This window comes from Emys orbicularis, chromosome 4, assembly GCF_028017835.1.
Source record: "Emys orbicularis isolate rEmyOrb1 chromosome 4, rEmyOrb1.hap1, whole genome shotgun sequence".
Taxonomy (NCBI): domain Eukaryota; kingdom Metazoa; phylum Chordata; order Testudines; family Emydidae; genus Emys; species Emys orbicularis.
This window is the reverse complement of record NC_088686.1, coordinates 108246969-108261541: the sequence shown is the minus strand read 5'-3', so window position 1 is coordinate 108261541 and position 14573 is coordinate 108246969. Positions and strand designations below refer to the sequence as shown.

Here is a 14573-nt window from a genome sequence, read left to right as displayed (position 1 = left end):
CCACAAACTTAAAATTCACTGGTGACCCTGCTCAGTCTGGAAACTGTCTTTCAAAGCCTCCCGGATGCACAGTGCGTCCCGCTGGGCTCTTCTAATCTCCCGGCTGTCTGGCTGGGAGTAATCAGCAGCCAGGCGATTTGCCTCAACCTCCCACCCCACCATAAAGGTCTCCCCCTTGCTCTCACAGAGATTGTGGAGCACACAGCAAGCTGCAATAACAATGGGGATATTGGTTTCGCTGAGATCACAGCGAGTCAGTAAGCTTCTCCATCTCCCCTTGAGACGGCCAAAAGCACACTCCACCACCATTCTGCACTTGCTGAGCCGGTAGTTGAACAGTTCTTTTTCTGTGTCCAGGGCGCCAGTATAGGGCTTCATGAGCCAGGGCATTAGCGGGTATGCTGGGTCCCCGAGGATCACTGTAGGCATCTCCACATCCCCAAGAGTTATTTTGTGGTCCGGGAAGTAAATACCTTCCTGCAGCCTTCTAAACAGACCAGAGTTCCTGAACACGCGAGCGTCATGAACCTTGCCCGGCCATCCAACGTTGATGTTAGTAAAACGTCCCTTATGGTCCACCAGTGCTTGCAGCACCATTGAAAAGTAGCCCTTTCGGTTGATGTACTGGCTGGCCTGGTGGTCCGGTCCCAGGATAGGGATGTGAGTCCCATCTATAGCCCCACCGCAGTTTGGGAATCCCATCGCGGCGAAGCCATCTATGATGGCCTGCGCGTTTCCCAGGGTCACTACCTTTGACAGCAGTACCTTCACGATTGCCTTGGCTACTTGCATGACAACAACCCCCACGGTAGACTTGCCCACGCCAAACTGGTTCGCGACTGACCGGTAGCTGTCCGGCGTTGCGAGCTTCCAGAGGGCTATGGCCACTCGCTTCTGGACAGTCAGGGCTGCTCGCATCCGGGTGTCCTTGCGCTTCAGGGCAGGGGACAGCAACTCACAAAGTTCGAGGAAAGTCCCCTTCCGCATGCGAAAGTTTCGCAGCCACTGGGATTCATCCCAGACCTGAAGCACTATGCGGTCCCACCAGTCCGTGCTTGTTTCACGGGCCCAGAATCGCCGTTCCACAGTATCCACAAGACCCATTGCCACCGTGATGTCCTCGGCACTGGGTGTCGTGGTTTCAGACAGGCGTGTGCTACTCTCGGAGTTCAGGTCCTGACCCCGGTGCCGTAGCCTCCTCGCCTGATTTCTCTCTATCTGCCTCAGTGAAAGGTCGATGATGAGCTGCGATGCGTTGACAACGGCCACAACTGCAGCGATGGTCACAGCGGGATCCATGCTCGCAGTGCTGTGGCGTCCGCGCTGTCACTGACCAGAAAAGTGCGCGAACTGATTTCCCGCCGGCGCTTTCAGGGAGGGAGGGCGGGAGTGACGGTTGGATGACGACAGTTACCCAAAAGCACCCTCGACACATTTTTTTACCCAGAAGGCAATGGCGGCTCGACCCAGAATTCCAATGGGCAGCGGGGACTGCGGGAACTGTGGGATAGCTGCCCACAGTGCACCGCTTCCAATGTCGACGCTTGCCCCGTTAGTGTGGACTGACAAAGTCGAATTACTGTCCTTAGTGTGGACACACACGTTCGACTTTGTAATATCGACTCCACATATTCGATTTAACTAAAATCGAACTACTCTCGTAGTGTAGACATACCCTTAGACAGAGGTTGGGTGTACACTGTTAGCCTTTGGGCTCTCGCATTAGCCTAGCCACATTCCCCTGTGTATCTGACACAGGATGACTCAGGATGGAGCCAGCCATTTAAACCCTTTGGCTCATTACGTTCATGGGAACACACTGCCTTTCTCACATGGCCTTGACATGTGCAACTAAAGCCAAGTTTAATGCCGTCTTTCACTACCAAGAGCATTTTAGGGCTGGCTTGTCCCTGGCCCTTGTGCACCCCACTTATGGGACAGGAACAACTAATCCCCACATTTGGGGAAAATGCTGGAATTACTTTCTTTGCACTATGGGGGCACAGCTTGAAGGGGGGGCAAAGGAGTGGCAGCACCATGTCCTCGCCTACCTCTCCCACTGCCCCACTATGCATGCTCCCTGGGTGGATCGAGTGTCTCTAATTTCAGACTAAAAGTGCTCAGTTCACACGTCAAATGTGAATTCTAACAGCCAACCCCAAACTCACACTGGGCTCTTTCCCTCCCTGCACCATCACCAGCAATAGGGGCTCTGCAGGCCTAATTCTGCCCTCAGTGCGGCTGGTGTAACCCCCCTGTCTTCCTCTCCTCGGCTATGCCAGTGCAAGCCATGGAAGGGTAATGGGTTTGCACAGATGTAAGCAGGGGAGGCATCATGCAGAATCGTTATTCCTGGTGACAATGCAGAAGAAGGAAAGACTCCACTGTCAAATCCCAGAGCCCAGGGTCTGGCAGTTACAAGAGCCAGGACCTTGGCTTTGAACTCAGTGACACCCACTGGATCTGGAGCCCCATTCTGTCCAGGGGAGACCTGCACTTTAACTCTCTCCAGAGCAGCGTGTTTGGGCCTAGAAAGCTAGCTTGGAAAGCTGGACAGAAGCTTTCTCCTGGGTCTAAAAGGAAGTCCTACTGCTTCCCACAGCTGTTTCTTTTTCAAACCCAAACCTAGACCTGCAGCTTCTAGCCTCCATACAGTCTCAGCAGTTCTGCCGGGATCTCCACCCAGGTTCTGCTAGTTTTTCCTGATCCCAGCTTGGCGAGAGGCCATCTTCTGAGTACAGCCTTTGCCAGAGCTCTGCTGCTGGGGCTTCAGACACGTGCAGGGACATGCCCTTGCTGACACCAGGGAGCTGTGCAGCTAGAGCAGCCCTGCCAGAGTGAAGCAGCACTGAACAAATGCAAAGCCCCCTCCAGCTTCAAGAAGAAAGCATTGCACACGCCAGACTGTCAGAGTCCGAGACGGCAGGCCCCATCCACACTTGCCCCTGACTGAAGGGGATTGGAAGCTTCTTGTAGCTGGATTGTTCAGATCTCAGGCGCTTCTGTACAGCATTTACTCCTCCAGAATTGATCCTGGCACTGCAGATAAGGTAGCACCGAATCCTTCTTGGTTCAGATAAAGTGAAATTCCCAGAGAAGAGGCAGGATTACACCGTTCCCCTGCTCTCTGTGGGACCCAGGAGTGTGGGGAATGCCACAGAAGGGGCAGAAGTTTGTGGGAGGAACATGCTCTGTTGTGGGATAGAACAGAGGACATCTAGTCAGGGGACCTGGGTTCTATTCACAGCTCTCAGTGACCTGCTGGGTGCCTTCTCTGAGGAAGGGACTTCCCCTCTGTGCTTCATTTCCCCTTCCACCCTTCATCTGTCTTGTGTGTCTAGACTGTATGCTCGGTGGGGTAAGGACTGTCCCTTCCTGCAACTACAGACAGGGCTAGCACAATGGGGTCTTGGGTGCGGCTGGGGCCTCTAGGCTTGACAGAATACAAATAAAAAAAAGGTTCCATTTTTCTCTGATTTTTGGCTGAGTTTCCAGCTCCCTCTGCAGAAAAAGGAGTTCTGTCTCCATAAACTTTTCAGGAGCCAGACCTGCTGCATGTGTCACAGCTCACATGCCCCAAGAATGCTCTCAGCAAGTCGGTGCTGAAACTTGTCCAGAGACGTGTCAGGGGTTGCGGGGCTTTGCACTTGGCGAAGGATATGGCTCGAACAGAGCTCGGAGGGGAATGCTACCAAAGTTCTCCCTCTTCCTTACAGACCCCGTCGTCCGATTTCTGGAAGGAGCTGTGCCTGGCTCTGCCACGGAAGGTGTCCTACCAGGGGATCATGGCAGACCCTCAGACCCAGCTCCAGGAGGACAAGGACCCGATGCTGATTCTCCACAGCAGCTACCTGGAGTACCAAGGAGACCCCCATCCTGAGGGAGACCTGGGTACTGTAACCATCTGTCTGTGTTCTTATATGGCTCCCATTGCCATAGTTTCTGAGCCCCATTCTATAAAGGGGGATGTCACAACACACTGGCTGGGCTGCAGCCACTTACTCCATGAACACCTAGTGTCTAGGAACGTGCACCCATAGGGCCAGACTTCCCTGTGGTATGTGCCCCTCCCGTTAGTGTTCCAAACATGGAGCTAGGATTGAGTAGGAGCAAAGTTCACCCCTCAGAGCACCATTTCCAACCTCACGTCTGAGGTTACAGCCAAGATTAGTGGGATGAGCAATGACAAAGGGCCATTGAGAGCCATCTCAATGTTTCCTCCTTCCCCTGCTCTCTGCAGCTGCCTGCCGGAGCCTTGCACTCTGACCCAACCCCTCCCCCATAGAGATGGTTGTGAGTTTCCTTCCCATGCCCCCAAGGCTGTCTCTGTCATTGACTTTGGATTGGGTTTGATGTGATCAAATCCTGGTCGGCTAACCGTTTCTAACACAAGATATTCATGCCTGGCACTAACTAAATCACCATGGATGGCCACCAACCCCAGCTCCTCCCCATTACCCCCAACACACACACGTGCCACCTACCCTTCCCTTTCGGCCTCTTGGGGAGAGCCCCGCAGTTTACTAGGGCTCTGAGAAGTGCAGAGTAATTGGAGGCCCCATCCCTTTCCCTGTGCAGGCTGAAGCAGTCTATTATCCTCCAAATCAACACGTCAAAGAGAGCATGGGCTAAATAGAAGGGAAGGGTTATACCAGTGGCCGTTTGCTTCCTTCACAGGCTGAAAAGACAGTGATGATTGCTGGGTCTTGTCTCTTCCCAAGCCTCTCGAACAGCTGCTATTGGCTGGAGTAGTGGGAGGGAGGTGCACTTACTGGTATTTGCCCCAAAGGTCTTGGAGAGGGAGTCCAGGATTTGTTAACACATGCTGAGTTGCCGGGAAATATATTTTAATTTTAGTAACAGGATTCAAATAAATCCTGTGCTTATAAAAGATTTACAAGCAGCTGGCAACACAGAGCTCAGCTTGTTTGTGCCCAGTGACTGTCTTGTTAGGAGGCGAATGGAGAAATGATGGGCTTGGCACAGCTGGCTGGAGTTCAAACAGGAGCACTGCGGTTCTTCTGCCAGGTGTTCTTTGCAGCCTGACAGCAAGTTGTCAGGCCTCAGGCACCCAACTGTCAGGAACAGGAGTTACTAGTTGTGTGCTGCATCCCAGCACAATGCCCGGCAAAGCTTCCCTTCTGAGGCTAGTGCAGCACTGCAGCAGTGTGCGGGGATCCTGGGGCAGCCTCGTTCTCTAGCTTTGCAGGGCACTGGCAGGGAGTTTGGGAAGACAGTGTGACCGGGAGACGTGGCAACAGCTCTTCACTAGGAGGAACAGTTCCTGGTTTTTTTACTTCCTGTTCTTCCACTGTTGGCTGGTATGGATTGACCCTAAAATTGCCATTCTGTGGTAGGAAAGCCCTGTAGTCTCTATCCAAAAATCCCCATTCTACCCCCAAAGCAAGCCAGAACTCCTGGGATTCCCACAGAATAGGAGCTGCTGGGGGTCCTGTTCCCCATCCCCCACCGATCTGTCCTCTCTCTCCATCCCAGCAGGTGTCCGTGGGTCCATTTTAAGGGGCCCTCCGCCCCCTCGAATGACTGGCCCTGATGGACCACCAGCACTAGCAGCTGGCATCATGGAAGAAGTGCAGCTGGAAGAGGGCCAGAGGAGCGAAATAGACATCTCTGACCTGGGGTCACGCAACTACGGAGCAAGGACAGACTTCTACTGCCTCGTGACAGAAGACGACCTCTGAGAGGGAGAGCGGAGACGGTGGGATTATTGCTCCCATGGGACTGGCCAGCTTGGTGTCCCTTTAGAAGGAAGTGCTGCTCAGCTAGTTTCTTTAACCCAGAGGCCTGGGCAGGTCTTCAGCACTCCCACTCCTGGGTATTCTCTATGGGGAAGTCAAGGCAGGAAAAGGGCTGACTTTTTACCCACCCACTGAAGCCTTACAGTCCCATTTAAATGCTGGGGATCTTAGTTTTTGCAACTGTTCAGGACCAAGGGAAATTATTAGGAAAGAAGAATTCAGCCTTTTGCCTGGAACTTGCTGAAAGAGACTGGGGTGGTGGAGAGGGAAAAGCCCAGGGAAAGCTGGTGCTGTGAGGTGGGCCATGGCATTGCAGATGGTGAGGGCTGGCTCTGGGATTGCTAGAACCACTAGGGGGGCATTGCAGTAACAGATGCCAGTGAGATGCTGGATTTTGTTGTGGCCGTTGGGTACCGAGATACTGGCAAGCACTGAGTTCCTGGCTATACCAAGGCACTAGGTCTTGCTGTGACTGGGTTGGGGGAATGCCACCAGCAGGGCTAAGGATGGGGTCACCTTGAAAAGTGACTGGGGTTTGTAATGATAAATTTAGAGCCATAGTACAGCGTAGCACTGTTGCAGCAAATGCACATGGAGGCCTCAGCCATCAGCTGGAGCTAGTGTGTGGATAAGAGGCCAGACAGCACAGAGGTCTGATGGGAGTTAGGGGGGAACCTAACTCAGCCTCATGACTGAAGACTAGAGACCGCCAGGGGCGTTAAAGCAGCTTGAGGGCAGAGACACCAGAAAAACCCAGGGGACTGAAAGCAGAGGCTGATCCTCCCCTGCTGCACTTTGTGTTACTCAGGGGTTCTAGTACCACCAGCACTTCGGCACGGGCCATTTCCTGTGAAGGAGCAAGAGCAGGGACGTGTCGCTCTCTCCAGGAAGTGCCCTGTAACGGCATCACTCACCGGCAGGCTTTACAGCGCTGTTCCTTGGGGACCAACAGGACAGCTTTGGAAAGTCTTTCCTTGATTCACAGAGCAGCTTTGCTCTTTCTTCTTTTTGAAATACAATTAAAATAACTGTTGTTTTAAGCTGGTCTTGGCCTTTTCCCTCCACCAGCAGTTTTAGGAGAGGATGGAGGTTGTGAGCTCTTTGTGTAAGGAGGGCTGGGATCTCACGTTCTTCCTGGTTTGGGCAGTGACATGCAGCCCAGGGAGAGCTACTCCTAGGCTGAGGGCTTGTAGTAGCAGGAAACGGGGCAGAGTTTAGTGGGGACTCAGGACTGGAATAGCAGGGGGGATGCAGGTCAGGACTGAGGTGTGTTGGCAAAGGCCTCTGATCTTGATTGTAAACTGCACAGCACTACTTCATGCCAGTGCTCCCTCACACGTGGGAATGCTAGTATTTACTGCACCCATGGCCCCAGACGGTACTTCTCCCGGGTTACCTGTACTGAGGCAGGGAAGTGAGCAAGAGGCCCCAGAGGCCAGTGCAGGACACAGATGCAGCACAGACAATGGGGACGAGCAGGAGACGCATCCTCCCCTCCCCCCATTCCGTTTCAGTTAGGATGTTAGCAGGCACTAGCTCGGACCCTAGATACAGTACTATGGTCCCCACTACCCCCTGTGTTCTGACAGTGGCTGCTGCCACTCTCAAATTGGGTTAGAGACGGGTTAAGCCAGCCAAGAGATGGGGGGGGGGGCCTGGCCCCAGCTTCCAGAGGACTCTAAATCCTCAGAACTGCTCACTCCAGCTCCATCCTCCAAAGGGAAAGTTACAACCTAGACTTAAGACAGCAAAAAGCTGACAACTTCTGTGCTCTGCCTGGGGAGCACAGAGCACTATCCATGGGCTTGTTAATGTTTAATGATTAATAGGCTGGAAGGTGAATGGGGCTCTTTCAGGGAGTCTTTGCATGAGATTCCTCGTCCTGCGGATTCACTGCTCCACAAGGGCTTGCAGTTGAATTTGCAAGTCGCAGCCACCAACACGGCTAGGCCCAGGGGCTGCCTGCGTGAGTGAGCTGTGGCTATGCAGGGATCATGACTAACAGTCCATACGGTACCTTTCCTGCTAGGCCAGCAGGGCTTCCTCAGCCCCCGAAATGCAGTTGAGAGGATGGAGCCCAGCAGCGCCAGGCAGCAGCTTGGGACACCATCGCCCGTGGAGATTGCAAGAGTGTTTTGTGCAGACAGAATGTGATTAGCCATTGCAAAGTCAGTGTGGGCTTGGGGCTAACATCCTGGCTCTTGCAAAACACCCGGGCGCCTTTCATTATCACATGAGCCAAGTGTGAAGCAAAAATCAGCAGCAGCATCCCCAGTGCCACACTAAGGCATTGGCTCTGCATAAACTCTGGAGGAGTGTCATCTACCGCCTCACCAGTGCTCCCTAGTGCCCAGCCCAGCCCTGCTTAGCATGTGCAAGCCAAGACGTTCACAACCCCAGTGGTCTGACTCCAGAACTGCTGCAGGTTACTTGCACTCATTACAAAGCCCTCCTTAAAAGCAATTAACTTTAGTGTCAGGAAACTTTTTGGTCAGATGGGCAGTAAGGAAGGTTTAGCTGGCAGGGCTCCTCTGGGGGTTACCTCAGCTGAACTATACCTAGCTGGGAAGGGACCTTCAGAAGAACAGCAGAGGCGGGACGTTACCCTGCTGTGGCTAGGAGGTGCTGCACTCAGGCTACAGCTTGTCTTCTGCTGCTGGACCCTGCTTGCCTGCCCATGCATAGTATGCTGGGTTAGAATGTAGAGGGAGCGTTAACCTGACAGCAGCATCCTTGCCCTTCCCCCTCTTCCTTCTCGTAAACACACCACAAAGAACTCCGAGCCACGCCCTGGTCAAGGCCTTTATTTAGGGAACACAAATTACTCCACTCCTGGCTGGGGAAGACAAACACACTGAGATGCCAGCCTCACCTGGGAACCCTGCTGGGCATCAGCCAAGGGCTTGGAGGCCAGACTCTGGTACCTGCTACGCTGGGGTCAAACCAGAGTCACTCCCCAGCAGCAGTACCCTGGTGTCACCGGGAGTAGCATCTGGCCTCAAGTTTCTGTCCCAGGCACTGAACCGTCTCCTCTGATGCAATTTGGGCCTGTTGCTGAAGCTCCCTCTCTTATCAGAATGACCCAGACTCCCCCAATCCATTCTGCTGCTACCCCATCCCCTGGGCTCTCTGCTTATCTATTGACTTACTTTCTATAGGGAAACACCAGAGAGGCAGCACAGGACAGCACTTATACAGCGTCTCCTGTCCACCGGTCAGAGCCTCATGCCCTCCGAAGGGAAAACCAAACTGCTACCATAGCGAGTGGATCCCAGCCTGGGCCCCCTCTAACAAAGGCAAGGTCGAGGTGGGAAGAGAGATTAGCTGATCTAGTCCCACCGCTGGGGGGGTCAGAGCAGGACTGGTCCCTGCTATAATCGCCAGAGTTTTGTCCAGTTGCATTTTAAATGGCTCAGGCGGCGGGGCTGCCAGCCTGTCCCTTGTTCCCCAGTGAGCAGCTCCCAGTCCGAGGCCCCGAACCAGCATCATTCCCATCACACAGGGCAGGTGCGGGAGCCAGGAGGGCTGTTTAACGCTCCAGTAATCGACCAAACATAGTGCACAGGCCAAGCCAGGAGTTTAATCAGCTTTCATCCCAAAGTGCTTCAGACTGTACAGCTAATACAAGAACCACCTCCCCAGCCAGTGAAATGCCCCCTCCGTGGGGGAACACAGAACCTGTTCTATGCCAGCAATGCCCCAGCTTTTAGAAAGACAAATGAAGCTGAATCAGGGCAGAATTTCATTATCCGATTTGGACTATGGGGAGGACACCCGATTGGGGCACTCCTGCAGCAGAGTCTTCAATGAACAAGAAAGTTCAGCCCTTCATCGTACAGGTGTGTCCAGGTTTCCATGTGAGCGCAAGCATTTTAGGGCAATATAATTCAGATGCAAGGATAATTGTCCCAGGCTGCTGAGACTGACTCCCTTTAGCCACTGGCTGGGCCCTTCCCTATTACATTAGGAAGAAAGGTCGCAAGTGCTCAGACACTGAAGTTTCTCCACAGTGTTTGGTTTGTTCCTGCAGTAACCACTTTCCGCAGCTGTTTGTATTAGGCTTTGTTAGTGCATAGCTAAACACCCCCAATGGGCAGCACGACCCCACCCACCAATACAGCCTGCCTCTGAACAGCCTGCAGCCAGCAACGGGAACACGGAGCACAAAACCCAGCCTGCATGGAGTGCAGCCCGGCAGCCCAGCACATACCTTCTCTTGAATCTCATTTTAATACACTACACGCAAACGACCTTTAGCAACTCTGTTAATGAGCCCATGTCTCCTAGCGAGCTGTGGCCCTGCAATAGGCTGGGGAGTAACAAGGCCAGGGTCATGGTCAGTACATGCCAGGCATTCCCGCTAGCTAACAGCGCACACGCTTACCTGCACCGGGAGCTGAGGAAGTGCTGCTGGGCTGAGAACAACAGCTCCCAGGAAGCAGGTGGAGAAAGCCAGAGCGAGGCTGGCCCTGGAGCAGCTTTAGGGAGGGAGCTGCCCTCTGATTGGCATAAGGCCGGCCAGCTCACCTTCTGACAGGCGCTGGGATGAGGGTCTGGCTGTAGTTGGGACCCTGCCTGGTGTAAAGGGTAACTAGCGCTAAAGAAGGGGTGAATAACACCCCTGGGTAGCTCTGAAAGCTCTGTCCTGTGTTTATCTTGCCATATTTCTTTCAACCCAGATCCACAAGCACCACAACATAACCATGCCACCCCTGCTTCCCAATATGTTGTGAGCATGAGACAAGCCCCAGACACCCACCACAACTAGACAAGTATGGCCCCCACTAGCCCCAGGAAGCCTGGGGCTCCTGACACCAATGTCCCACTGTGTGCACGCCTTCCCCTTGAAATCCCACAGACCCCCGGACAGAGCCGAGATCCTCCTTAATTTAAAAAATACAAGTCCATGGGAAGGTGGGTGTGCGTGGGGAATAATAACCATAGAGACATACTGCGTTAGGAGTAATCCAGAGGTCCAAGAAGACCTTGTGCAAAGATCCCTTAGTGTCCTTACAGGTGCTGGCAGGACTCCTGTGACATCTGCAGGGCCTGCCAAGCGGAGTCCTTTGAATTCTCCCTGGGGCATGCCCAGAGCAGTGCTGCTGGAGTGAAGGCTGCCCCTGATGTCACCAGGGGAGGAGAGGCTCCCAATATGCTTGAAGAAGAAGCTATAATGAATGCAAAAATGAGGCAGGCCAGCCAAGCTGCTTCTGGTCTAGATGGAGGAGAACGGGAGCTGCAGCAAGGCGGGATTCGTGGGGCAGAGCCTCAGTCTGTGCTGCTGTGAGGGCAATTTTCATCGGGAGAGTTAGGGCTGGTCAGTCCCGTCTCTGCCGCTCCTGGGATGCTTGTCCTTACAGAGCTAGGAAATCCTCCTTCCGGTAGCCCTTCTGCAAGACACAAACAGATTGGTCCTAAGGAGAGAGAGTTCGGCTGAGGCCTGTGTTCTCTAAAGTGGACGAGACTCACCCTCTGAAAGTCAGGCCCCTGTGAAGGGGTCTCAGGTTGGGCCCCCCAAATCACTCATCACTCTTAAAAATATGGGCCACAGAAAACATCTCTCTTTCCTGGGCCCCCCGGGGTCGCGCAGCACTAGGCGGGTTACACCAAGGTAAGGCTGTAACCAGACTGAGGACCGACAGGACAAGTTGTCCCCTTCCTTGGTTCCCCCAAGGCCATTTTTCCCTGGTAGGGGTTGAATGGCTATCGCCGTCTTTTCATTTCTGAGCAAAGTTAGATCGAGCTACAGGGCCAAGGAAATCAAAGAGGAGAGAGGATGCCTCTGTAGCGAAGCCAGGACCAGGAGTGGTGAGGCAGCGAGGGACAGTCTGAGAAGAATGGGGACCCTGCGTATTTCCCATTAACAGGCTGCTTCTCAATTTCCTAGGCATCCCGCTCAGCCAACTGGTGCATCGATCCCGAGGGCACCCAAACTTTGCCCAACCCAGGGCTGCATTGGCATCTCCCCAGGACTCCAAGGGCACATCTAGTTTGCATAAAACGGAGCAGATGGCCTCACTTTGAGTACCAAGGAGTCTCCTGCAAGAGGTGACAGGCCCCAGCCCACCAGGCTCCATCTTAGCACCTCAGATCAAGATGGAGCAGGCGATGATGGGACCCCCAGTTTCTATGGGCTGCAGTGGGAGCTGTGGCTCACAGTTGAGCCTCACTTAGGTGACCTGGAGCTCCCCCAGCAATCCCTGTGCCATGTCCTGGGGACATTCCCTCCAGAGTCTCAATCGCGAATTGGAGCAAGCAAGGAAGAGGCTGCCCCTGGGAGAATTCAGCCCAAGTTTCATGCTGAGCCCAGGAAGTTTAGGGAGTGCTGTGTTGAGGCCCCTGCAGAACAGGCCCTATCAGCTGACTGTGCTCACTGCTTGGATGCAAGAAGAAGCCCCCAGTCACCTGGGATGTCATGCCCTGAGTCTGCCCCAAAGCTCTCGGCAAGCCTAGGGTTAAAGAGATCCTTGTAGGTGCTGGGTGTGTGTCACTCTTTCTCCCTGCGGCGGGTGACTGGCCACACCCTGACTCGGAAGATTAGATGGTTTTAAAATCCCCAGGAGGCAGAGAACTGAACACAAGGACAATCATTTACAGGTGCAGACCGATAGGGTGGCCACAGCTCCCCATTGCCTTCCCAACGTACTCCTGTCCCAGGGTGGGGTGGGGGGGAGAATCGGGCTTAGCCTCCACCTGTCACTAACCAGCTGCCCCTCCCAGCTGGTGAGATAACAGGCCAACCAGCAGCTCACTTAAGGGGGAGAGCCATGGGAAGGCTTCTGGAGGGGACCGTGCTATTCTGCTAGGGGAAAGGGTTGGCTGGGGAGCCTTGCAGGGTGGGCAGCAGCAGAAGCAGCCCTGCAGGGCCCAGGGCAGGCAGCAGGGCCTGGGTTTTCCTGTTGGGACTGAAGCTGAACTGTGTCTGCACAATGCAGCCCTGGGAAAGCCAATGAAGTAGTGACTGTGGTAGGAGGTTCATTGATGCACTGGCTAGTGAGTTGGTCTCCTAGCTTACTCAGGAGTGGGGAAACCAAGGTGGGGTTTGGGGAGACCGTTACACCCCCCTCCAGGCTGACTGAACTCCCAGTTCTTAAAGTGCTGGCCCTTGAACACCAGCCTCTTCCCGCCCACCACCACCATCTGCTGGACCCCAGGCCGTTTGCACTTGTGTCTTCCTGGGTATGAATTATTCCCTATAACGTGCCTGGGCTCCGGCTGCCTCCTCCTCACTGCTCAAACAAGAATGAAAGGAGGATCCCCAGTCCACACAAGGCCTTGCCTCGACTAGGATTCAATGAGGTCATGTTAGCTGACACATCTAGACAGGCTTCAGTGCCTTTAATGCACACAGAGCTGGTCAAGTTTGAGCTCCAACACAGCCAGCTGCAGATGTGTTAGGCTGCATCTTGATGGGGCTTTGCAGTTGAGTTAAGCTAACTCGACTGAGCTACCATGAATGAAGCACGCAAGCTCCCTGCCTGTCACCACGGAGCCTTAGCACAGGGGAGTTACTAGGGCAGGTAGGAAAACAGAATTTCCCTTCGGCGGGAAATTCTGACATTTGGAACAAAAACAAATTTCAAAACCGGAGTGAAAAGTCAACATTGTCCATGGAGCACAACTTCTGAAAAGTTTGGATTAAAAAACATTGACATTTTTGACAATGCTGAAACCATATAAAACACGATATGTACTCTAAAGTACATAAAGATAATATTGAAATTCTAATATACATCAAACTGAAATCAAAACGATAAAGTCAAAGTGAAACACTTTGACTTTATCGAAACAAAACCCTTTGATGCTTTCCCACTGAGAACAGCACGTTCCCACAGAATGTGCGGATTTTGACAAAACTGCATTTCCCCATGGAAAATGGTTGCGTTGAAATGTTTTTGACCAGCTCTCTAGGTTACCCTACGGCCGCTAACGCACGCTAATGATACACTTTTTGTCCTAGTCTAGACAATGCCTTCAGATCAACAGCAGGGAGATCCCCACCATGTGCAAGCCAACCCGAAAGAGAGCATTGGCTCCGGCCCAGAGCGGAGCCACCCAGCGAGAGCCTCAGCCGAGCTAGTGCCGAGCGCACCGGCTCAGGGAGGAACGTACCATCTTGTAGTCCCGGTGCAGCTTGGTGTACTGCCACATGTTGGCCAGCAGGCTGGAAGCAGCTCTGGAGGACTTCTCGCTGTCCGAGCTAGGGCAAACACACAGATGACACAATGATGCTATTTGTTCCTCTCCCGTTAGTGTCTGTCTGGCATGGGCCCAGGAACCACAAGCGGGGACAGAGGGCGCTATGTGAGAGGCACTCTGAACAAAGGGTGAGGACTTGGCGGCGGGGGGAGAGCAGGAGAGGCGAAGCCATGGAGTACACTAGGACTAGATGGTCACTGCTGCACTCAGGCCTGAGAGCCCCTCACCATGACCACCATGCTGGATGTGGCTGGAGAAGTTACTGACACATGGGCCAGCCAACTCCTGGGAAGATGAAGTTGGGTGGGTAGGAGTGCCCTATAAACACCTCGGGGCGAGAGGATTATTCCCCAAGGTGCGCTCCCTTAGGGTAAGGACCTGGGATGACTTCATGGGAGGAATTCCTGGCAAGAAGACCCTCTCAGTGGTCATGGGACAGCTCTCGGAGTGTGTACCAGGGGGCTCGGACCAGCCCAAGCTCTGAGCGGGGTAGGGGCTTTAGACTGTCCAGGAAGTCCCCGTCTCCCACCACACTGATCTGGAAACACAGGCCAGGAAGAGGCTCTCAGACGTTGACCTGAGCTGAGCTCCTGTGCCCAAGGAACGGAAGGGCAG

At 53.7% G+C, this 14573-nt stretch overlaps 2 protein-coding genes across 2 annotated transcripts in view; one reads left to right on the top strand and one right to left on the bottom strand.

Annotated features, from left to right (window-relative positions):
• SIGIRR (single Ig and TIR domain containing) overlaps nt 1-5702 on the top strand; it is a 32266-nt gene extending 26564 nt beyond the window's left edge. The window contains exons 10-11 of the mRNA XM_065403338.1: nt 3717-3891; nt 5500-5702. Coding sequence (XP_065259410.1) covers nt 3717-3891; nt 5500-5702 — 378 coding nt within the window. The remainder of the gene's footprint in view (nt 1-3716; nt 3892-5499) is intronic.
• Nucleotides 5703-11113: 5411 nt separating this feature from the next.
• PKP3 (plakophilin 3) overlaps nt 11114-14573 on the bottom strand; it is a 28694-nt gene continuing 25234 nt past the window's right edge. Inside the window, exons 12-13 of the mRNA XM_065403966.1 lie at nt 13872-13959; nt 11114-11149 (exon numbers count right to left, since the gene is read on the bottom strand). Coding sequence (XP_065260038.1) covers nt 11114-11149; nt 13872-13959 — 124 coding nt within the window. The remainder of the gene's footprint in view (nt 11150-13871; nt 13960-14573) is intronic.